The sequence below is a fragment of the Candoia aspera genome, chromosome 11, assembly GCF_035149785.1.
Source record: "Candoia aspera isolate rCanAsp1 chromosome 11, rCanAsp1.hap2, whole genome shotgun sequence".
NCBI classification, from domain to species: Eukaryota; Metazoa; Chordata; class Lepidosauria; order Squamata; family Boidae; genus Candoia; species Candoia aspera.
This window is the reverse complement of record NC_086163.1, coordinates 584,991-608,742: the sequence shown is the minus strand read 5'-3', so window position 1 is coordinate 608,742 and position 23,752 is coordinate 584,991. Positions and strand designations below refer to the sequence as shown.

The 23,752-nt window shown below is 45.6% G+C and overlaps 1 protein-coding gene across 1 annotated transcript in view; it reads right to left on the bottom strand.

Annotated features, from left to right (window-relative positions):
- The window catches only part of HYDIN (HYDIN axonemal central pair apparatus protein), a 287,221-nt gene that overhangs the window by 95,814 nt on the left and 167,655 nt on the right, over window positions 1-23,752 (bottom strand). Inside the window, exons 40-48 of the mRNA XM_063313067.1 lie at window positions 11,757-11,894; window positions 8,546-8,729; window positions 8,160-8,301; window positions 7,762-7,930; window positions 6,401-7,048; window positions 5,556-5,771; window positions 2,782-3,002; window positions 2,054-2,239; window positions 1,130-1,249 (exon numbers count right to left, since the gene is read on the bottom strand). Coding sequence (XP_063169137.1) covers window positions 1,130-1,249; window positions 2,054-2,239; window positions 2,782-3,002; window positions 5,556-5,771; window positions 6,401-7,048; window positions 7,762-7,930; window positions 8,160-8,301; window positions 8,546-8,729; window positions 11,757-11,894 — 2,024 coding nt within the window. The remainder of the gene's footprint in view (window positions 1-1,129; window positions 1,250-2,053; window positions 2,240-2,781; window positions 3,003-5,555; window positions 5,772-6,400; window positions 7,049-7,761; window positions 7,931-8,159; window positions 8,302-8,545; window positions 8,730-11,756; window positions 11,895-23,752) is intronic.

Sequence of the window (23,752 nt, the reverse complement as noted above, 5' to 3'; positions counted from 1 at the left end):
ATCTTTAATTCTAGATAGTGTCGCACTTCCCCACACAGAGTCAGTGCACCATTTGTGGGTCCTCCTAGATTCTCTGTTTCTGCTCAAAGAGCAGGTTGGCAGCTGGTGGCCAGGAGAGCCTTTGCCCAGATTTGTCTGGTGCACCAACTGCACCTTGTCTTGGACCATGACCTTATTCTCACAATCACTCATGCCTTAATCACTTCACATTTGGACTACTACAATGTGTTCTACATGAGACTGCCCTTGAAAATCACTCACAAGCTGCAAGTAGTCCAGAATGCAGCTGTGTGGGCAGTTATGGGCATTTCTTTGTACGTCCATGTGACACCTCTGCTGGGTGAGCTACATTCAATACCAGCAAATGTCTGGGTGCAATGCAAAGTGCTGGTGGTGACCTATAAAACTCTTCATGGCATAGGACCTGGTGATCTGAAGGATCACAATTCTCTCACTGTTTGTGCCCATCCTATGAACTGGCAGAATGGACACCCTGAGTCCTGTCCTCGAAACAAGGTAATGACTCTCAGAAAGTATTCTTCTCAGTTGTGGCACCCACTCTCTGGAAACTTTGCCTTGCCCTGACCTTGCTGTCCTTTAAATGAGCCTTGACGATGTGCAGTTTCCCCCAGGCCCTGGGGTGAGGTGTTGGTTCTGTTGGGTGTTTCACATAATCAGATCTTGTTTTTTGGTTTCTGTTATTTTTATTCTTGTTTTCACCATCTTATTGAGGTTTTTATTGGTTGTTTATATTGTAAGCCATGCAGAGTCAGTTGAGTTGGGCAGTTCTATAAATTTGATTAAATCAATGAATAAATAACACTAAATTCCCTATGATCCTGACATTGCCCATTCTCATAAGCATATTCTTTTAGACATATGAAAAGGAAGGGTAAGGCTACTTCATTCAGCTTGCACTTCATCACTCTACACCCATATTATTCCTGGCTGCTCTTGGCAGCCATCTTCTTCTGGGTCTTTTCCCCTCAGCAATGTGAAGAGGCCACAAAGCGCCTTCAGCCCAACCCCACTTTTGAATGGCTTTGGTGAAAAAAAAATCTCCTTTTAAAAATCCCCTTGAGCTTTCCGGTGTTTTCATATTGCTTTCTTATCCCCAACCAACACTTACTTTTCTCTTGACTTGCCACAAAGCAAAGGGCCAAAGTGGAACACACCCAAACTCATGATGTACTTCTTGAACACAATTTCATCAGGATGGATATTCTTCTTACGGTGGGGGAACACTATCCTGGATCAGAGAAGCAAAGATGCATCAGCAGCTGAGCAATAAAAGAAGTCCAAGAATACAAATGTCTCTCGACTGTATTACATTAGGGCTGGTGACATGCCACCCAGAAATCCCTGAGCCAGCAGTCTCTGATGTAAGCAAGCAAAGTACAAAGAACTGCTGCTGGTTTCTCAGGGAAAAATGGGAACTAGGAAACTGACCCAAAGAACTGGGAAACCCAATACCGACCAGACCCTCTACAGAGCAATTCCCTGAATTTTGGGTTGCTCTTTAGAAGGAGACTATCTTCCTCATTATCAGCCAATGTTGATGGTAGAAAGAGAGCAAATTGTTGAAAAGTATCATCTTCATCCTTAGGATAGTGTAATTCCCATCCATTTTAGCTGGAAAATTCACTCCACATTTATTTTGCTGCCTATAAGAAGATACATTTTAGCAAAAGGCTCAGCCTCTTTATGTTGAAACAGATATAAATCATGTGTGACTCGAAGCAGTTAAGATGCTAATTGGAGATTTGGTCACAGCCATGTTCCCTCTCATTGTGCCTATCCATAAGGGGTTTCATTTCCACCCCCGCCTCTGTCCACTAGCGTCAAAAAGGGAGGAAAAACCCACAAGGTGGAATTGTTCATTCATGAAATGCCACAGGCAGGGTGCCTCATCAGCCAAAGGCTCTGCCGGGGTGGCATTTTGTATCCATGCTGGGGGGAAATCAGGAGGGGCACAATACACTCAGCTTCCTTGCTCTGTGTCACGGCCTGGAAGGGTCAAGGGACCGGGTGGCATGCTTCTCCTCCTGCTTACGTGGGATCTTGGCAGATGGTGGGGTAGGTGCAGGTGCCCCTGCAGCAAACCTGATACTGTCTCCGAGTGCCAAGGATTTCGAAGTTCAGGACCTGATCAAAGAGTCCTGTTTTGGTGGAAGAGAAATGGATGCGCATTGAAACTTCTCCATTAGCAGGAATAATCCAGCGAAAGCAGTTCAGCCTGTGGGATGGAAGCACAAAAGGTCTGCTTTAAGCTGGTATCCCAGAAGACCAAACTTGGGGAGACAGATTTATGGGCACGGAACTCTGCTCCATCACCAAGGAAAATGGTTCTCCCAAGACGCTGGGGAAGAAGCCCCTCCTTCCCCTTCCCCTTTCCTTTTCTGTAGTCCGCCTGTAAAGAAAAGGGGAGAGGAGGAGGAGGAGTTTATAGGAACCCATGGAAACTATTCATGCCAGCAAGGTGAGAAACTCCCAGGATGAGGGGTGTAATAAATAAGATTCATAAACAGATAAGCCCACAGAAGACTAGAGGAACGAGCCCAAACCCATAGGAGGCCCACAGAGCAAGAATGCGCAGTTGAGAAGGTTTAAAAACAGCCATAAGGCTCAGGAAGTGGGCGTATGCAAAGAAATGGCTCCTGCCGTTCCTGCCCGGGCTCTGCAGCACCTTCCCCTGTGGCCTGTCATGGGCGTCATGGGGGGCAGCCACTGGATGCTTCTCCCGGGCTCACCTGCTGGCCGCCAGGCTCCCCCTGCCACACCCAGGGGCCCTGTGCCCGGGGTCCTTGCCTGAGCAGCTTCTCGCCGGAGGGCTCCCCTGTCAGGCTGCCCTGGTCGAGCTCCGACAGCGCTGTCATTGTGCCGGGGCTGGGATGCATGCCTTTTCTGCTGCGCAAGGTGGTTTTCTTCTCCTTTGGGGCCTCCCGGAGGGCCTCGGGTTTCTCCTTCCTGGACTTGCCTCGAGAAGGGGTGGCCAGCTCCTCCTGAAACCCAGCAGAAACATATTTGTGCCTGGTTCTGCAGCCATGGTAGAACATTCCTGTGGAAGAATGAAGAAGGAAAGCGTGGAACTGGGGATCAGGAAGTCCAACCACCTGTAATCTTAGGACCGTTGGCAGAGACATTTCAGGTTACGTCTTCTTGTGTCCTCAGCTAGTGGATAACGCACAAACGAGGGACACATACTTTTCTCAGCAAATGGACACATTTGGACTTCTGGGTATGGTGTTGCACGATCTCTCAGAAAATGGCTTCATGAACGAAGTAGCATAGTTACATTCCAAGATGCAGTGCAGGGCAATATACGTATTGAGCAACTCTATTTCCTTTTCACAGTACCAAGGATGAGGTGATGCTTGTGACAATTTCTGGCAGCAGCCAGACTGGATACGGTCAGTCCCAAGAGCCTGTCTCTCAGAGCTCTGATCTGTAAGTTTTGTTGTGAAGGTTGGAGGAAGAACACCAGAATGTTCTGTTAGAGATGCAGAACCAGGTACAAATTGCTGATAAAGTTACAAAAGCCTCCAAGCAGTAGAACTCTTTCACATTTCTTGTGCCAGGTCAAGGTAGGCTCCACTTTAACAGTGTCCATCTGTCAGAAGATCATCCCAGAAGCAATAGTTAATAGCCTCTGGGATTTCTCCACTGCCATGGGTTGTATAAGGGGGAGGGGGGAAGAGTGATTTGTTGCTCAGTAACGGAGCCAGCACGAGCAGGCACAGAGGGAATTGCTGTGGCAAATCCTTTATCTGAAGTAACATCATCTCGAAGAACAGAGCCTGGGAACGGAGCCATAAAACTGAAAAACGATGCAAGCATTCAATTTCCAACGGGAGGTGGGAAAATCCAACGATGATTCAACTTGGCATATGTGTGTGTGTACACAACATACACACACACACACAGAGACACACCTCTAGCCATTTCAAAAATTCAGATATTAGAGGGAGGGAATAATGATCTTTGATGGTTCAGAATTCAGAAGTCTGAAATCACGGACCACTCCCACAGAACCATTTTTCTTCTGGACAAAAAGTGTTGAGGAGGGGGCTGGAGAAGCCTGGTAATGCCCTTCTGCAAGTTGTCATGAATTTCTTTAAACAAGCCAAAACTTAGGATATTTGTCTTTACCAGTATTCTCAGCTTCTGGAGGGCAAGGGCATATTTCTTATTTTCCCAAAACATAGGCAAAGTCAGAATATGTTACAGGTGAACTTTGGGGGAAGAAATGGTGAACTGAAGGTGGCTCTGTGAAAAGCAGAGCCAAAGACCAGGGCAGAATGAACTGGCAAGTAGACCAGCTCTTTGAAATTTCTCTCTGGACAAGGAGAGGACTTGAGATCACCCACAACTGCTCCAGACAGCTACTCCTTGCAAGGAGACCTCAAGACAGCGGTCTCTGGCAGGTTTAGTGCTCTGGGAGACGAGGAAATAACCATGTTTTTGCTCAAACCACAGTAGGTGCCTTTGAAAGGACATTAGGTTCACATATTTCTTTTTCTGTTCACTCTCAGAAATTGCTTGTTAACTGCTTTTCAGCTATTAGGAACCTTTGGATTGACAAGTTTTACAGCACCAAGTGACTTTCCTTTATCCTTAACCAAAGTTTTAAATACAAGTTTAAGGAGCAAAGGAGAACTCCCCAATTCATGTGACAGCCAGTTCTACTGAATGGCAACTTTAACAGCTAGAACATTCCTCCTGAAGTTTAGCTGCACCTCCTTCCTTGCAATTTTAACCCACTGGTTCTGGTCCTACCCTCTGGGATAATGGAGAATAAGTCGATTCTTCCTCCTGTGAGACAGTCTTTGTCAGAGTCCCCGATAAAATGTTCCCAGAACATGTTTATCGGACTCGCATCCATTAACATAACACTTGTGTCAGCAGACTGCGAATCGCCAGAGGGGAGGGGGACTTTGACTGGAGTGTGAATTATTCTGTTTGGGTTAGATATGTCTGCCCAAGGTTAATGGCCAGCATACCGTTCAAGCCATTTGCTGATATGGGAAGGTGCATACCTTGGAGGGTAGTAAGGGGGGGGATTTAGAAGTTTGTGTGATTTTAAATTGCAAAGCGCATGGGAAAAGCCATTCGCAACTTTTATTTTGTATTGGACGCTTCGCCTCATTAAACAGTTAAATGAGCAAAAGCCTCTAGACTGTCATTGAGTGAATGCTCGAGCGTTCTGGTCGTTAGTCTTTCAGATATTTGAAGATTATATCATCTCTTCCCTAAACCTTCTTTTCTGCAAACTAAATTGCCCAAATCCTTTATGCATTCCTTAGAGGGGCTGGTGTCCAGATCCTTCACCATCTTGGTGCCCATCCTCTGAACTCATCCCAGCTGGTCACTGTCCCAGACTGTGATAATAAAGGTAAGGGAATGGATAGGTACTGATCAAAACAGACAGATGAGAGCAATTTATCCAGCACCTTTACTGGCAGGATTTGGGCTAATCAATACTCCAAAAGGCAACAACAACATCAGCAAACTACCCCATGCAGCCCAGGTATCTATCTAAAGCAGCAACTCCATACCTTTGCCACATGGAGACTCACTGGAGCCTCCATACCACTCTCCACATCCTTTTTCTCCTCCTCTGCATTCAGTTCTTCAGGGATAATGAAGGTGAAGTGCTTGAGAGCTTCTGAGGCAACTTGTGCTGGTCGCTTCTCCGGGTATGGGATCACAGAGAAAAAGGCTGTGGGAGGAATGGGGGGCCCTGAAGGGCCCAGCCCCAAACCATTCAAGATCTACAGCAAGGAACAAAGAGAGGTTATCACTTCCATGCAGTGCTTACTGAAATTGCAAAACACACACACACGCAGAGAGAACCATTTGTTTCTAGCTTTATCCCAAAACTTTACCCACTTACTTAGGGATGACCATAGAAGACAAACTGAACCATCCTGGGACTGGGTGAAAGTTCTGCCCTGGCAGGCCAGCCCTCGATATTTAAGCAAGCCAAGGGACCAGTGATGCAGGAACCATGAGCTCGTAGATCCTGAAACTGCTCTTGGATGGCAAATTAACTTAGAGAAACTAGCTTAGAGGAAAGCAGGGGGGAAAATGTCTGGTGGCTGATTCCCACTCAGGGGTTTCTAAGTCTTCAGCAGAAATGGGCCATCTCCTCCCCCCTCCATGCACATGCACAAAGTTTGTAAAAAGGCAACGCACTAAAGGACACCTTAGTTTGTTGGCCTTCTGGAGTTACAAGCACTTTCTCAGTCTAACTGGATGTCCCTTGCACTAAGGCTTCTGGGTAATTCTGCAAATTCCTGCTCAGCCCACCCTAATTCTGCCACCAGCCAGCTCCACCGCAGCCCCTCCTTGGGTCAATGGAGCCCAGTCTCTCCGCCATGTGGATCACCTCAGGGCTCACCTGGATTACGTTGGGCAATTTGCCGCTTTCCAGGATCCGCTTGCCACTGGAGTCCTCAGAACTGAGCACGTGGATTTCCAAGGTGGGGATCCCGATGTCCTTCTCTGTGCCCTCCCCGCCTTCTCCCTCCAGCCCAGCCATCCTGCTGTCCTCCATCGCCTTGAGCCTCTCCAGACGCTCCCTCTCTGCTCGTTCCTTCTCCAGACGCTCCTTCTCCACCCGCTCCTTCTCCAGCCTCTCCTGGCGCTCCCTCTCCCGGTCCTTCCGGCCTTTGCGGCCAGACGGGGCCTGGCGCTGGTCCTCGGCTTCCTCTGGCTTCTCCTCGGAGCCTGGCGGCTGCAGCTGCACCAACTGCACCCTGTCCCAGCAGGCCAGGATCTGAGCGACCTCTTTCTGGGTGGCCTCGTACAGCTTGAAGCGCTGTGCCAAGCTTTTCTCGCTCTCGCTCATGTCCTTTTCTGCCTCCTCCTCTTCCGGGGCTGGAGGGGGCACCACCCCAGTCTGGCCGTTCTGCAGGGCCATCCGGCTCTTCTTTTTCTTCTCCTCCTTGTCGTTGACACCCGCATCTGGACGCTCCTTGGCAGACACTTTTCGCTCTATCCCTTCGTTCAGCTTCCCATCTGATTTGTAGGCTGATATGGTGAGATTCTGTGACAAGGAAAAGGAAGCAAGTTCTGCCTGGCAGCCGCGAGTCTCAGGCTTGCAGAGGAAAAGGACCTCTGCGAGCCAGGACACCTGCTTCCCAGGACCTCAGTTTCTTGACTAAGGAAACCGACCAGCAATGAGGGGCACACCCACGGCTTGAAGCAGTCCTGAAACTTGCAAGCTACTTTTCCTCTGTGTGACAATTAGTAACGACAATTTATGGAACACAGCCACCTGGACCGCTCCATCAGCCACATTAACATAGTGATCCAAACATAATGGTGTATGAGTTGCCCCTCAGCTGGTATAGAGAGTCAGGAAGAGGACCCTGATGGAAATATCCAGGCTCCGTTGCCCAGGAAAAAGGAGCTAAAAGCTTGTTTTAAGTCCAGAACGTCCAGATAACGTTCAGAAGTGGCTCAGACACCCCCCTAATTCCCTGCACTATACCAAAGAGCACCCAGAGTGGCTTTGTGTGAGATGGGTGGTCACATAAGTATGATTAATGAATAAACAGATGAATTAATGAATTAATGAAGAGGAGGAGGAGGAGGAAGAGGGGAGGAGGAGGTCCAGGACCATCAGACTTGCAAGATGGAAGAGCCAATCTCAATAGAAGCAGTTCTAGCCCTCCTGTGGAGTGGATTCCCTGGACTGGTCTACTGGTGGGGCTGTCAGCTATGCGGCCATTGGGCAAGGCTGCCCTTGGGACTTACTTGCTTGCCTCCTTGCTGGCCTTTTTTCCCTGCTGCCTCTTCTTTCTCTTTCCCCCCATCCCTCTTATATCGCTTGGACTTCTTTTTCATCTCCTCTTCCTCCCGCATGCGCTCCAATTCTTGTTGATGCTTCTTTTCCTCCAGCTCCCGAGCCAGCTTCTCCAGCTCCCTTCCGTGCATTGAACAAGGAGAACCATTTTTATAACCTGCACAAATGTCTATAACACATTCAACAACTAATTTCACTAGTTCTTCGCCTAGACTAAGGCTAACAGTTTTGGTTTTCCAGTATAAGAATGAAAGAAATTAGGAGCCACATCCCACGCACGGCTGCAAAACCACAATTCATCTTCCCCCACGGCAACCAAGCAAATTCCCAAAGGGAGGAGCTTCCTAACCTTCTTTTTCTCTCCCGTAATGCCTGCAACAGTTCACCGTCAAACTGGATTTTTTGTTCTTCGGTGAGGGCATCATACTCCTCTTCGTCCATTTCCTGAAGACGAGCCTTCTCTCTTGCAAGAGCTTCCTGCTGATCCCGTTCTTCCACCAAGGCCAAGGAGAAAGAGAGATGCCTCAGTCTGGCCACTGAGGCCATGCCCGTTAAGGCTTTCCCACCCCCTTAGATTTCTCGCAAAAAGAAGACGCAGGACAGTAAGGCAAGTTGGGAAGATGGAAGTCAAATCGGACAACCATGAACTCCAATGCCTGGTTCTATGGAATGTGACTGGGAATGGAACACAAAATTGGGATGAGCCTACAAAAGCCTCATTTACACCACTCTCACCTTCCTGCTCTTGCTTGCTTTTCTCTCTGGCTTTCATAGCAGCAAAATCCTGGCAGAGGTTCACAAAATAGATATGCCGCCGGTTGTTGATAGCTTTGAGCAGGCAGAGGAGTGCGGACACCATGCTGCGGGCAAACAGTGTTTCCAGCCCATCGAACACCATCCCGCGATAGCAGTCACTCAGCTGTCCAAAAAGGGAAGCACAGCACATTTAGGCCCGGTCTGCAATGTGGCACTGCTATGCACAGATCCTGCTAGGCAAGTGAAAGTCATGGATTGCAATGGCAGCTAAAGTCGACTTCTACAGAGTCCTCCAGAAATGCAAGGAAGCAAATGGAGATTTGTTTGCTTCCCATAAGAATGCCAACTTTCTTGAATCCATAGAGAAGGAAAGACTAAGTTGAGAAACCCAAGCAATTCTCTGACCAGACATACATTGCTTCTGAGGGACTTAGAAGCTTCAGCAATGTTAACATCTTGCAGGACTCATCCCTTGCTAGGGTTTTAGCATTCAGAAAACTACCTCTGCAGCGCAGAACAGCAGGCTGGAAGCTGCTATAGGTTTCATGACATGGGGTCTCCTGCTCCTAATGATGTCATCTTTTCTGGGGCTCACAACTTGCTCAAGCCTTTCTGTACCATCTTCCTTCTGTTTTCAGAAAGCAGTAGCCTCCTAGTAGCATCTCGCTTGTTAAGTCAAGGTATTTTTTTCTATTAAAGGGAAATATCTCACCTTGCAGTAGAAACCCAGTGGGCATCTGCCCTTAGGAATGAGTCCAACATATTTCTGGTTATGCCATCATCTCTTGGAGAAACCCAATAACAAGCCCATTTACTGCTTTACTCCATATTCATATAACTGGGTCTAGATTATCCTCAAGTACCACAGAGTTAGAATTAGAATCAGAGAACACTTTGCACTTCAAACCCTATTCTACTAATTCTTCCCCAACCACAACAATGCTTATGTATAGGTGGAGTGGTCTCAGCTGATACCCACCCCTCCCTGCAGTACTCCCTCCTCCTCCCCAGCTATCTCCAAAACTGTCAGTGTTTTGATCGGGACTGCGGAGTTCTTGGTGCTCCCTGAGCTTGGTTGTTTACTTGCAGACATTTCATTAACCAACTCAGTAACATTATCAAAGTGAATGAGTGTGGGGTTTGCTACCTGTTCACAGTGGTGCTTAAAAGTTTGTGAACCCTTTTGAATTTTCAATATTTCTGCATAAATATGACCTAAACCATCATCAGTTCCCCAGTTCAAACTGTGGCTGAATCTTCCATGTGTTGTGAGATGAAGGAGTTTTCTTTGTGTCTTCTGACTGCTAGTTGGTGTTCGTGGATGCGCTGTGCCAGTCTTCTGCCTGCCTGTCCTACATAGTGGCTGTGACAGCCCCTACACTGTATGTTGTAGATGACTCCCGTTTTTTCTTCTTGGGCTCCTGGGTCATTGGGTTTGCTTAAGATGTTTTGGAGGGCTTTGGTTGGTTTGTGTGCTACGGTGATGCCGTGTGTAATAGTCTGAGGGTTGTTTCTCAGAAGTTTTTGATGTATGGGAGTGTTATCCATTTCAGAGCTTGCGTTGGTTGTGCTGTTGTGGGTTGAGTGGTCAGGCACTTTTTGATAAAGTTGTGTGGGTATCCATTTTGTTGGAAGATGCTGTCTGTTTCCTTTTCCTGGTCTTCTGGGTTGCTGAACTGCATTTGTGCTCGTCTGAATATGTTCTTACACAGCTCCTCTTGTGGGGGGTTGTTCCTCTCCCACTCTCTACCATACGTGAGAAACCTGCAAGCTTCTATTTTGGAACCGATAATTAAATAACCCTTGGAATAACGTTCTCCATAAAAACATGGCCCTTCAGAAAGGCATTTGAGGATGAGCAAGGTGATACAACCCCAAACGATGGCACGTTGGCCTGACCCATAACCACGCACATTACCACATTCTGAATAGTTGTAGCTTTCAGGAGTCTTCCACAGCTGCAACGTAACTAAATCATTGAGTAGGGGCTCCCAATACAGGAAAGGGAGTAATTATGCACAAGATCTAGGCAAAGGCCCTCCTGGCCGTAACTGCCAACTGTTCTTTAAGCAAGACCAATTAGTGTAGGAGGACCTCCAAATTACTAACCAGTTCCAGGGGCCGGAAGCTCCTGGAAATAGAGGAGCCACAAATCCACAGCCCCGCAGTCTTACTAGGATTATGTACTTGTACCTGCATTAACTGATTTTTGTTTTTAATTTTTTGATATTAATATTGTATGTTGTTAGAGTCTCCAGTAATAGAGCAGCCTGCAAGTTGTAGCAAGCTGTGGATTGTTGTAGAAAAAGCCATCATTTTTATTGTGTCTTCTTTTAACAATCATTTACTTACTTAACAAAGCTTTATGGCTGCCCTTCTTCTACCAGAAGAACTCTACGTGATCAACAAAAATAAAAGTATCATACATGTTTCCTAGGCCCCAGCCTAGGAAAAATACAATTGGTCTGTTTTCTTTTTTTGGCTTTCTGGGTTGCTGAGCTGTGTTTGTGCTCGTCTGAATAATGTTTTTACGCAGCTCCTCTTGTGGGAGACTGGGTTGTTGCTTTGGCAATGGAGCACTTGGTGAGTGTGGGTTGTTTTCTGATAGACCTGGGTTTCTAATTTGCCACTGTTTCCTCTGCTGATGAGGATATCAGGGAAGGGCAATGTATTGTTGTTTTCTTCCCTTGTAAATGTTATGCCTTTGAAGATGTCAATTGTCTCATGTGTCTACTCCAGTTCTTTTTTTATTATGACGAAAGTGTCATCTACATAATGGATCCGTACTTTTGGCTGTATATGTGGGAGTGTATATATTATGGCTGCATATTGTAGATGCTGCATTATGGTCTCTACTACGAATCCTGGAAGTAGTGATCCTTGATAGCCAGAAGCTGTAAGGTTTGCATTATGAAAGTCAGTAAGGTAGCATGTGTACCAAGGCAGTCCATGAAGTAGCGAATTACTAGTCTCGACAGACGACTGACCTGTATGGACGAGCAGCCCCAGACACTGCCGTCGGCAACTAGGCACTAACCCTTTAAGCAAAGAAATCAATGGAATAGGAGTATTTTTGTAATAAATAAAGCTATGTCCACAACTCCAAAACCAACTGGAAAAGCTCCCAAGAATTTCTCTGACCTGCCATGCCCCAGCGCCCCCCTTCGTTTCTCCTTCTGGCTGCAATTACCTGCATTCTCTCTGAAAGGGTCTCCACCAAAAGCTCATCTGGAAGCACACAACTCATCAGACCGCAATCTCCAGCCCCGCTGGCACTGACACTGAGGCGTCGCTGGAGGGGGGCACTGGGAATAGGGCTGGAGGGCACCTGGAAGGGGGCAGAAACATAACCAGTGCTCAAAGCTCTGGACGTTCCCTCTTTTTTAGTTAACCGTGTCATATATTTTTTACAATGATGTATTACCTGTTTTGCCTTACGTTACAATATGCTGTCTTAATGAAATGACTTAGTAATCTTTCTCTTTTGGTTACAGAAAAACAATATGCATTGATTAACTATTTAATTATGATATAAAAGGGAACAATACTTAATTCATTCTGTCATACAGATGATTGTCCATAACCAAGACTCAGAACCATTTCAGAAAGGGAAAGAAAGAAAGAAAGAAAGAAAGAAAGAAAGAAAGAAAGAAAGAAAGAAAGAAAGAAAGAAAGAGGAAGAAGCAAGCAGGGACACGGATGAAGACAGTGTTTTGTAATTTGCTTTAAATGTAGAAAATATGAAACACATCCTTTCCAAAATGAATTATAGGATTTGGAGAGAAAAATTATTAAAACTGCTAACCAACTGAAACTGTTTTCTGAACCGCTTTCAGAAATGAAGAAAAAGAAAAAGCAGAGTAGGCACTGTAAGGACTTAAAAATTAATGAAAGCATTTGAAAATAGGATGACAGAAATCAAGTTGGAAATTACGATGTCAGGGGATTTGAAAACACAATTTTGAAGGTACAAATAAATTCTAAAGATTAGAAAAATAATCTTTTCATGATTGCCTAAGAAATCTAAAAGTAGAATTGAGAAATTAGATCCTGAAATAAGAAAATCTAAATTAAGAGGCATCCACAAAGAATAAGGTCAACCAAACTTGCTGGCTTTCCTGGAAGATTCCTAAAATTTGAACACAGAGATGCAGGATAGACCAAAACAGCCTGCAGGACGACAGGCTATGAAGTGAACACAAAAGGAAACCCTAGGGGGGTTTCTCTCCAATTCATTAGTTTCAAAAAATTGGTAAAAATAAAACATGGGCCACCTCATATGGACGAATTTGGGCCCAAACAGCCAGGATCAAAGGTTTTCCAATTTTTTTCTTATTTAATTTGATTGTATTTATTTATTTATTTATTCAGCAAAGGATCGTTACCTTGTCGTGGTGCTGGAGCTTGAGCACCTCAATGATGCCATGAGCTAAACCGTGAAGGGCCACCCAAGACGGGAAGGTCATGACAGAGAGGTCAGACTAAATGCGATCCCTGGGGAAGGTAATGGCAACCCACCCCAGTATTCTTGCCATGAAAACTCAATGGATCAGTACAACCAGAGATATGTCGGTATACCATCGGAAGATGAGACCCCCAGGTCGGAAGATGGTCAAAATGCTACTGGGGAGGAACAGAGGATGAGCTCAACTAGCCCCAGACATGATGACGCAGCTAGCTCAAAGCCAAAAGGACGGCTAGCGGCCAACGGTGCTGGTGGTAAATGGAGAATCCGATGTTCTAAGGATCAACACACCATTGGAACCTGGAATGTAAGATCTATGAGCCAGGGCAAATTGGGTGTGGTTATTGGTGACATGTCAAGATTAAAGGTAGACATTTTGGGCGTCAGTGAACTGAAATGGACTGGAATGGGCCACTTCACATCAAATGACCACCAGATCTACTACTGTGGACAAGAGGACCACAGAAGAAATGGAGTAGCCTTCATAATTAATAGTAAAGTGGCTAAAGCAGTGCTTGGATACAATCCAAAAAAACGATAGAATGATCTCAATTCGAATTCAGGGCACGCCATCTAACATCACAGTGATCCAAATATACGCCCCAACCAAAGATGCTGAAGAAGCTGAAGCAGAGCGGTTCTGTGAGGATCTGCAGCACCTACTGGACAACACACCTAAAAGAGATGTTATTTTCATCACGGGAGACTGGAATGCTAAGGTGGGCAGTCAAATGACACCTGGAATTACAGGTAAGCATGGCCTGGGAGAACAAAACGAAGCAGGACATAGGCTGATAGAATTTTGCCAAGACAACTCACTCTGCATAACAAACACTCTCTTCCAACAACCTAAGAGATGGCTTTATACATGGACTTCCCCAGATGGACAACACTGAAATCAGATTGACTACATCCTTTGCAGCCAAAGGTGGCGGACATCTGTACAGTTGGTAAAAACAAGACCTGGAGCTGACTGTAGTTCAGATCACGAACTTCTTATTGCACAATTTAGGATCAGACTCAAGAGATTAGGGAAGACCCACAGATCAGCTAGATATGAGCTCACTAATATTCCTAAGGAATCTGCAGTGGAGGTGAAGAATAGATTTAAGGGACTGGACTTAGTAGATAGGGTCCCGGAAGCACTATGGACAGAAGTTCGCAACATTGTCCAGGAGGCGGCAACAAAATACATCCCAAAGAAAGAGAAAACCAAGAAGGCAAAATGGCTGTCTGCTGAGACACGAGAAGTAGCCCAAGAAAGAAGGAAAGCAAAAGGCAACAGTGATAGGGGGAGATATGCCCAATTAAATGCAAAATTCCAGAGGTTAGCCAGAAGAGATAAGGAATTATTTTTAAACAAGCAATGCGCGGAAGTGGAAGAAGACAATAGAATAGGAAGGACAAGAGACCTCTTCCAGAAAATTAGAAACATCGGAGGTAAATTCCAGGCAAAAATGGGCATGATCAAAAACAAAGATGGCAAGGACCTAACAGAAGAAGAAGAGATCAAGAAAAGGTGGCAAGAATATACAGAAGACCTGTATAGGAAGGATAACAATATCGGGGATAGCTTTGACGGTGTGGTCAGGGAGCTAGAGCCAGACATCCTGAAGAGTGAGGTTGAATGGGCCTTAAGAAGCATTGCTAATAACAAGGCAGGAGACAACGGCATCCCAGCTGAACTGTTTAAAATCTTGCAAGATGATGCTGTCAAGGTAATGCATGCTATATGCCAGCAAATTTGGAAAACACAAGAATGGCCATCAGATTGGAAAAAATCAACTTATATCCCCATACCAAAAAAGGGGAACACTAAAGAATGTTCAAACTATTGAACAGTGGCACTCATTTCACATGCCAGTAAGGTAATGCTCAAGATCCTGCAAGGTAGACTTCAGCAATTCATGGAGCGAGAATTGCCAGATGTACAAGCTGGGTTTAGAAAAGGCAGAGGAACTAGGGACCAAATTGCCAATATCCGCTGGCTAATGGAAAAAGCCAGGGAGTTTCAGAAAAACATCTATTTCTGTTTTATTGACTATTCTAAAGCCTTTGACTGTGTGGACCATAACAAATTGTGGCAAGTTCTTAGTGGTATGGGGATACCAAGTCATCTTGTATGCCTCCTGAAGAATCTGTATAACGACCAAGTAGCAACAGTAAGAACAGACCACGGAACAACGGACTGGTTTAAGATTGGGAAAGGAGTACGGCAGGGCTGTATACTCTCAACGTACCTATTCAACTTGTACGCAGAACACATCATGCGACATGCTGGGCTTGAGGAATCCAAGGCTGGAGTTAAAATCACTGGAAGAAACATTAACAATCTCAGATATGCAGATGACACCACTTTGATGGCTGAAAGCGAAGAGGAACTGAGGAGCCTTATGATAAAGGTGAAAGAAGAAAGTGCAAAAGCTGGCTTGCAGCTAAACCTCAAAAAAACCAAGATTATGGCAACCAGCTTGATTGATAACTGGCAAATAGAGGGAGAAAATGTAGAAGCAGTGAAAGACTTTGTATTTCTAGGTGCAAAGATTACTGCAGATGCTGACTGCAGTCAGGAAATCAGAAGACGCTTAATCCTTGGGAGAAGAGCAATGACAAATCTCGATAAAATAGTTAAGAGCAGAGATATCATACTGACAACAAAGGCCCGCATAGTTAAAGCAATGGTGTTCCCTGTAGTAACATATGGCTGCAAGAGCTGGACCATAAGGAAGGCTGAGAGAAGGAAGATAGATGCTTTTGAATTGTGGTGCTGGAGGAAAATTCTGAGAGTGCCTTGGACTGCAAGAAGATCAAACTAGTCCATACTCCAGGAAATAAAGCCAGACTGCTCACTTGAGGGAATGATATTAAAGGCAAAACTGAAATACTTTGGCCACATAATGAGAAGACAGGACACCCTGGAGAAGATGCTGATGCTAGGGAGAGTGGAGGGCAAAAGGAAGAGGGGCCGACCAAGGCCAAGATGGATAGATGATATTCTAGAGGTGATGGATTCGTCCCTGGGCGAGATGGGGGTGTTGACGACCGACAGGAAGCTCTGGCGTGGGCTGGTCCATGAAGTCACAAAGAGTCGGAAGCGACTAAACGAATAAACAACAACAACATTTATTTATTTGTATTTATTTATTTATATTTCACATTTCATCACTGCTCCTCTCATTCGAAGCAACTCTGGGCAATTTACAATAAGTTTTAAATTTATAACATCGGCTACTGAAAATAAATTACGGAATATTTTAAAAAATCTTTCACAATACTTAAGCTCTAAACTTTCCCTATGTAAAAGAAGAAAATATTTAATTTTTTTTTTAAGCTCAGTAATATTTTTTCAAGAAACACATATATAAGGTGAAAAAATATTTGGAAGCACTGAAAATAAACGATATGTAACTCAAGGGCATGTTACACAAGAAAACAGCTATTGTAATTATTATTTTCAAGATGAACATCAGGAATTGCTTCGAAGTCCTGAACTTCACTGATAGAGATCCAGAGGAATTATGGAATGAAAGAAGTCATTAAGGATGAATGTGAAAAAAGACTGCCAAAAATGAAGGAAGAGAAGAAAGCAAACCGGATGTCAGAAAAAACCATGGAAATTGCTGAGAAGAGAAGCCAAAGCCAAAAATGACGAAAATCTCAGAAAGGAACTTAACAAAGAGAGCTGTTAGAAGAGACAAGCAGCAGCATTACAAAAACATCTGTAAAGACATAGAAGATGGAAATAGAAAAACAAGGAAAACCTTTCAAAAAAATCTCTGAACTCTGAAGGAGGTTCCAACCTCGAACTGGTATGCTAAAGGACACCAATGGACAGATAGTAACTGATTCAAAGGAGATCAAAAGAAGATGGAAGGAGTATACTGAAATACTGTACAACAGAGATATTCCCTACTTACAGGAACCTGTAGTACTAGAAGTTGAAGTTAGATCAGCACTCCAGTCCTTACCAAGTTGGAGGCTACAGGAACTGATGGAATACCCACAGAAATATGGCAAGCAACAGAAGAAGGATCAGTCAAGGTTCTAACCAAACTATGCCAGCAAATCTGGAGAACGGCACAGGGGCCAACAGAATGGAAGAGGCCAATCTATATTCCAATACCAAAAAAAGGAGACTTAACAGAATGTGAAAACTATCATACAATATCCTTAATTTCACATGCTAGCAAAATAATGGAAAACTCCTGGGTCATGAAAGCAGTCTGGTCCATGTTGTTGCACTGGCCTTTCTGATGGAGGCAGTAGTGCCCCCAGCCTTGAAAGAGGCAGTGGGGTGCCCCCTCCTCAAGAAGCCATCCTTGGACCCAACAGTCTTTGATAACTGTTGACCAGTCTCCAACCTTCCTTTTCTGGGGAAGATTGTTGAGAAGGTGGTCGGCCTGCAGCTGATGAGAACCCTGTAGGAAACAGACCTGTTTCAGTCAGGTTTCAGACTGGGATTTAGTACTGAGACAGCTTTGGTTGCACTTGTCGATGACCTGTGGCAGAATGGGGATGGTGGTGGTGCATCCATCCTTGTGATCCTTGATCCCTCGATGGCTTTTGATGCTGTCAACCATGGTATCTTCCTGAGCTGGTTCCGTGGGTTGGGGATTGGGGGCACCATTTTATGGTGGTTCTCCTCCTTTCTCTGGGCCCAATTTTAGTTAGTGTTGGTAAGTGGGGAGAAATCATTTCCTAGGCCCCTTCTTTGTGGGGTGCTGCAGGGTTCTACTCTTTCTCCCTCCTTTTCAAAATCTACATGAAACCACTGGGTGAGGTTATCCACTAGTTTGGGGTTCAGTATCATCAGTACGCTGATGGTACCCAATTCTATCTTTTAATTCCACGTTGACCAAGTGAGGCTGTCGAGATTCTGCCCCAGTGGCTGGAGGCTGTGAGGGTTTGGATGGGGTGGAATAGTCTCCAACTCAATTCTATGAAGACCAGGTGGCTATGGGTGTTTGGATCACCCAGATCTGGGGATATTCCATCTCTGACCTTGGACGGAATGGCACTTTCCCATTCAAAAATGGTGTGCAATTTGGGGGTCTTCCTGAGCTCACAGCTCCTGATTGATGAGCAGGTGGCAGCTGTGGCCAGAAAGGCCTTTCCACAGCTTCAACTGGAGCATCAGTTGCACCCTTTCTAGATCGAGGGGCCATTTAGACAGGCACTCATGTCCTGGTCACCTAATGGGTTGACTACTGCAATGTAGTAGTAGGGACCACAGAAGCACCCCTTCTTTATAGCAATGCTTGCCCTCTGGAATGAGGTTCTCCTTCAGTTCAAATGGCCCCCACCCTGCTGGTGTTTCAAAGGGCCCTGAAGACCAGGCTCTTCACCCAGGCCTTTGGTGAGGGTGATTGAAGCCCCATTTTCTTCTTTTTCTTTGTTCCCATCCAGGTTTGTTATCTCTGCCATCTTTCTCTTTTTTGCTTTGTGTTGTTTTTTTGTTTTAAATGTTTTTAACAATTGATAAACTGCCCAGAGTCTCTGGGAGTCAGGTGGCAAATAAATTTAATATATTATTATTATTATTATATCTTGGTTAATGACTGCCCTGTTTAGCAACCATTTGAAATTATGATGGTGCTGAAAAAGTAACTTTGTGACTAGTCCTCACATTTACAACCATCACAGCATCCCTGCAGTCATGTGATCAAAATTCAGGTGCTTCACAACTGGTAGACATTAATGACTGTTGTAGTATCCCCACGGTCACATGATTGCCATCTGCATACTTCACAACTGACTTCCAACAAGCAGAGTCAATGGAGAAACCGGCAGTCAAATCGCAAGTCGCGGTCACCTGATGTCTTGCTTAATGACCTGAGGTGACTTGCTTAACAACCAAATGGGAAGTGACACTGTAAGTCAGTTGTGGTCACATGATGTTTTGCTTAGCAACTTCATCACTTAGCAACAGAGTTGCTGGTCTTAATTGTGGTCACTAAGCAAAGACTACTTGTGTTATTATGCTTAGGATCATCCAATGCAGATTAGAGCCCTACATGAAAGGGAAATGCCGGATGTTCAAGCAGGCTTTAGAAAAGGCCGAGGAACACAGGACATTATTGGTGATGTTGCTGATGCTTGCTGGATAATTGAGAAAGCCAAAGAATACTAAAGAATGTGCTTAGAAAAATGAGAATTCCATAGTCTTCAGTTTAGAAACTTATATACAGGTCTGGAAGCCACAGTAGAGACAGAACATGGTGAAGAAGACTGACTCTAGGTTGGTAAAGGAGTGCGACAAGGCTGTATACTTTCCCCTTATTTATTCAACCTACATGCTGAATACATATTAAGGGAAGCTGGATTGGAAGAAGAGGAGTGTGGTTTTCAAATGGAGGAAGAAAATCAATAACCTGAGCTATGTTGATGACACTACCCCGATAGCCGAAAATGCAGCCATGAAGACCTTGGAAAAGATACTAAAAGGCCGTGATGTGTCTATACCTACAAAGGTCAGAATCATGCAAGCCATGGTCTTCCCTGTGACACTATGGAAGTGAAAATTGCTTTGAAGAAGCAGGATAGGAAGAGTATTGACACTTTTGAACTCTGGTGTTGGAGAAGACTCCTGAGCATACCATGGACAGCCAAGAAAGCAAACCAATGGATCATCAAACAATTCAACCCAGAGTTCTCGCTCGAGGGACAAATGACCAGATTCTAATGATCCCACTTCAGACACATTATGCAAAGACCTAGCATTCAGGAGAAAGGTGAAAGGAAAGCAAAAAGGAGGATGACCAGCAGCGCGGGGGATGGACTCAGTGACTGTGGCAGTGAGTGCTCCGTTGGAAGACCCGAAAGACCCAGTTAGGCACAGACCCTCCCGGAGAAAATCCGCCTATGTGGCCACTAACAGTCGACAGCGACATGATGGCACACAATCAATCAATCAATCAATCAGTATTTAATTATATATTATAATTAAATAGAGTACTTGGCAAGGAGAAAGGGAAGTTGACAGGATAGCAGCCTGTGAGCAGAGTCCTTGATATTTTATAAAAATTATTTCATTTTATTTGATTTTAATTTTTTTACCTTGGCTCATTTTAGATTACAGTTAGAGAATTATAGTTTAAGTAAAGGATGGTGTTTAGCTGCTGGAATAAGACTTTTGATTACTTGCTAACTGACTGGACTGGACTGGACAGGAAGATGAGACCGCGTGCACACTCTGTGACCCAGACCTTATCCAAGAAACAGCTGAAAATGGACAGGCATATAACAAGCAAGCAGCCAATCCCTGTAAGTAACTTGAGCTCCCCCCATTCCTCATATAGATATGATTCTCTTGAGTGGGACTTACGAGGGGAGATTGAAAGCCAACAATGCATAGAACTTTATTCTTCCCTGATGGATGAATCTAACTGCATCAATGTGCCTGCCACACACAAACACACCACACACACACAAACACACTGACTGTGCTGCTTGTTTGGCAGCCACACTGCTTATGCAGGATGAAGTTGATGTAAACCTAATTACAGTGATTTCAATTTTTGAGCTGCTGACTACAATCAAGATCAAAGAGGACTCTCTAAAAGAGTCTTTTGATAAAACACACTGAAAGTCAACCAAACAAAACAGTAGAGACCGTAAAGGCACACTGATCTTGGGCTAAATTGCACCCAACAAGCAGTCAGCAGAAAAGAAAGGTCTGACTTCACTTCCAAACTCAGCAGAAGAGGAACGGTTCTTTGTGGAGAGACAAAACATCAAGCAAGAAAGAAGGACGGAGGAGACAATAGCAATTATCTAAAAGAAACCACGATCACCTTTCTGAGTCTCCAGTAATAGTGTGACTGGGGGACTGAAACGGGACTGAAGCACGCAGTTGTCCTGCCCTTCATCAGCTACTCCGCTGGGAAGAGCACCTGGCAGACTTGCTGAAAGTTCAACGGCTACCACCCAGAGGAGGTTATAAGTGGCTCTTGCCAGCACTGAAGCTATCTACATGTTACAGCAGCAAAGCCCTTCTGGAGTAACTTTTCAATATTCCCAGTACGTGTGTTCCGCTCAGAGAAAATTAGCGTGCTTTTTGATCCATCTGTCTGAGAGCAAATTGTCCCTGCAAAGTTGAAATGTAACAATCTGAACTCAGGTCATCACAAGGACTTTCGGCCGACAACACCCTTGAGAGGGAAATGCTTAAATAAACAATTGGCGTTCTCTACAATAAGTTTGCTCGCTGATGCGTCCCTGGAAAAAAAGTAAGCAGACTTCTTTGGGGCCACACCAGATTTAGAACAAGTGGACCTTATAAAGAGATGGGATGATTTGAGAGAAGTGCATGTGTCAACATTATTTATTTAATTTATTTATTATTCAAATTTTGCTACCGCCCATCTCCCCCAAAAGAGGGACTCTGGGTGGTTTACAATAAAAATTAATACTGTAATAATAAACTATTAAAATCCTATAAAAATAAAGCAAATTACAGATATAAAATACAATATAAATAAATATAAAATCCAAGAGGCTATAAAAATTCTAATCTGGTGGGAGGGGCTCTAAGGCGCAAGCCACGCCCGCAACTGGCTACCCACCTTCCTGCCCCAAGCGAGGAGGCAGAACCAAGTCTCCAGGGCCCTCCTGAAGGTTGGAAGTGAAGGGGCCTGCCTCACCTCCAGCGGCAAGATGTTCCAGAGGGCGGGGGCCACTGCAGAGAAGGCCCGCTTCCTGGACCCCGCCAGATGGAATTCTCTTACGGCCGGGGTCCGTAACATGCCCTCTCTGGATGATCGGGTGGGGCAGGCTGATGTGATGGGGATGAGATAGTCCCTCAGGTAAGCTGGCCCCATGCCATGTAGGGCTTTAAAGGTGATAACCAACACCTTGAATTGGACCCGGAAGCAAACTGGCACCCAGTGCAGCTCATACAGCAAAGGTGTTATATGTGCCGACCTAGGGGTACCCATAACTGTCCGCACAGCTGCATTCCCCATGTAGCCCCATGTAGAGAGCATTGCAGTAGTCTATATGGGAGATTACCAGGGCATGAGTCACCGTTCGGGGGGCCTCTCGCTCAAGGAACGGGCGTAACTGGCGCACAACCTGAAGTTGAGCAAAGGCCCTCCTGGCCACGACTGCCACCTGCTCTTCGAGCAGGAGTCGTGAGTCCAAGAGGACCCCCAAGTTACGCACCGGGTCTTTCTTGGGCAGTGCCACCCCAACCAGAACTAAAGATGACAATTTCCTGGAAGCCGAGAAGCCGTCAATCCACAGCCACTCGGTCTTACCAGGGTTCAGTGGAAGCCTGTTGTTCCCCATCCAGGCACCCTCAGCCCCCAGGCAACTGGAAAGGGCGGCTACGGCACCACTTACCTCACCCGGGATGGAGATGTATAATTGGGTATCATCAGCATACTGACGATACCTCATCCCATGGTGACGGATGATCTCACCCAGTGGTTTCATGTAGATGTTAAAATAGGAGAGGAGAGAGAACCAAATCCTGCAGCATCTCACAACAGAGGGGCCAAGGGTCAGATCTCTCGCTCCCTATCACCACTGACTGGGCCCAGACCTGGAGGAAGGAGGTGAACCAGCGCAGAACCACGCCGCCCACCCCCAAGTCCCTGAGCCGACCCAAAAGGATGCCATGGTCAATGGTATCGAAAGCCGCTGAGAGGGTAAGAAGAGCAAGGATGGATGTACTGCCTCCATCCCGCTCTTGCCAGAGGTCATCCATAAGTGCGACCAATGCTGTTTCTGTCCCTTATCCGGGCCTGAAACCTGACTGAAGGGGTCCAGATAATCCGTTTCATCCAGAATCCTCTGGAGCTGCAATGCCACCACTTTCTCAACCACCTTCCCCCAAAAGAGGAGGTGGGAAACTGGACAAAAATTGTCCAGCACAGTTGGGTCCAGCGATGGCTTCTTGAGGAGGGGATGCACCCTATTAACTGATATGGTTTTACCAAATGCCAAAGATGGTTGCAATAAATCTGAGAAACAAGCTGTTGACGCTGTTGTTATTGCTACAGGCAGGATGGGAACGTGGATCACCAGCGAAGGGTCCTTAAGGGTTGCCTTGATCTGTCCTGGTGTGATGGCATGTGAGGGTGGCCTTGGAAGATGGGGGAAGAGATGCTGCCTAGGGAACGATCCGATAAAAGAGAAATGAGCCCGCAACAGAGTAATGGCCAAAGAAAGAAACTTAGGAAGGCCTGCCCTAATTACACAGGTGGTAAATAGGGAGGGTGGGAGACTTGTACTCCAGATTTGCAAGATACTGTTAATGTAGTCTTACAGTAAAGTAGAATTAGCTCATCTCACTGTGTTTCCTCCCTGGTTTACCTGGGAGGGCTGACAACTGGCCTGTTACTAGATAAAATGGGGGCACGGTAGCACAGCGGCTTAATGATGGTGGAGTTTGCCGGCCAGAAATGGTCGACACTCTAACAGTTTGAGCCCAGCTCCGCCTGATGGAAGTGAGCTCCCATCATTTTGTCCCTAGCTCCGCCTGGACGCGATCGGCAGAGGATTGGTGGAGAAAAAGCCCCGGATGAGCCGACTTCCCTAGGAACGCTGCCGGCCAGCTGGTGCGAAGCCGGCTCACCCTCTTGGGGTGCACCGGTGCAACAAAGAACTAGCAACTATGGGTGCCAGAACATCTACTGTGTGTAAAAACATTGTAGACTCCCTGGCATTATATGCCATACGCTAAACAAACAAACAAACAAACAAACTAGATAAAATGT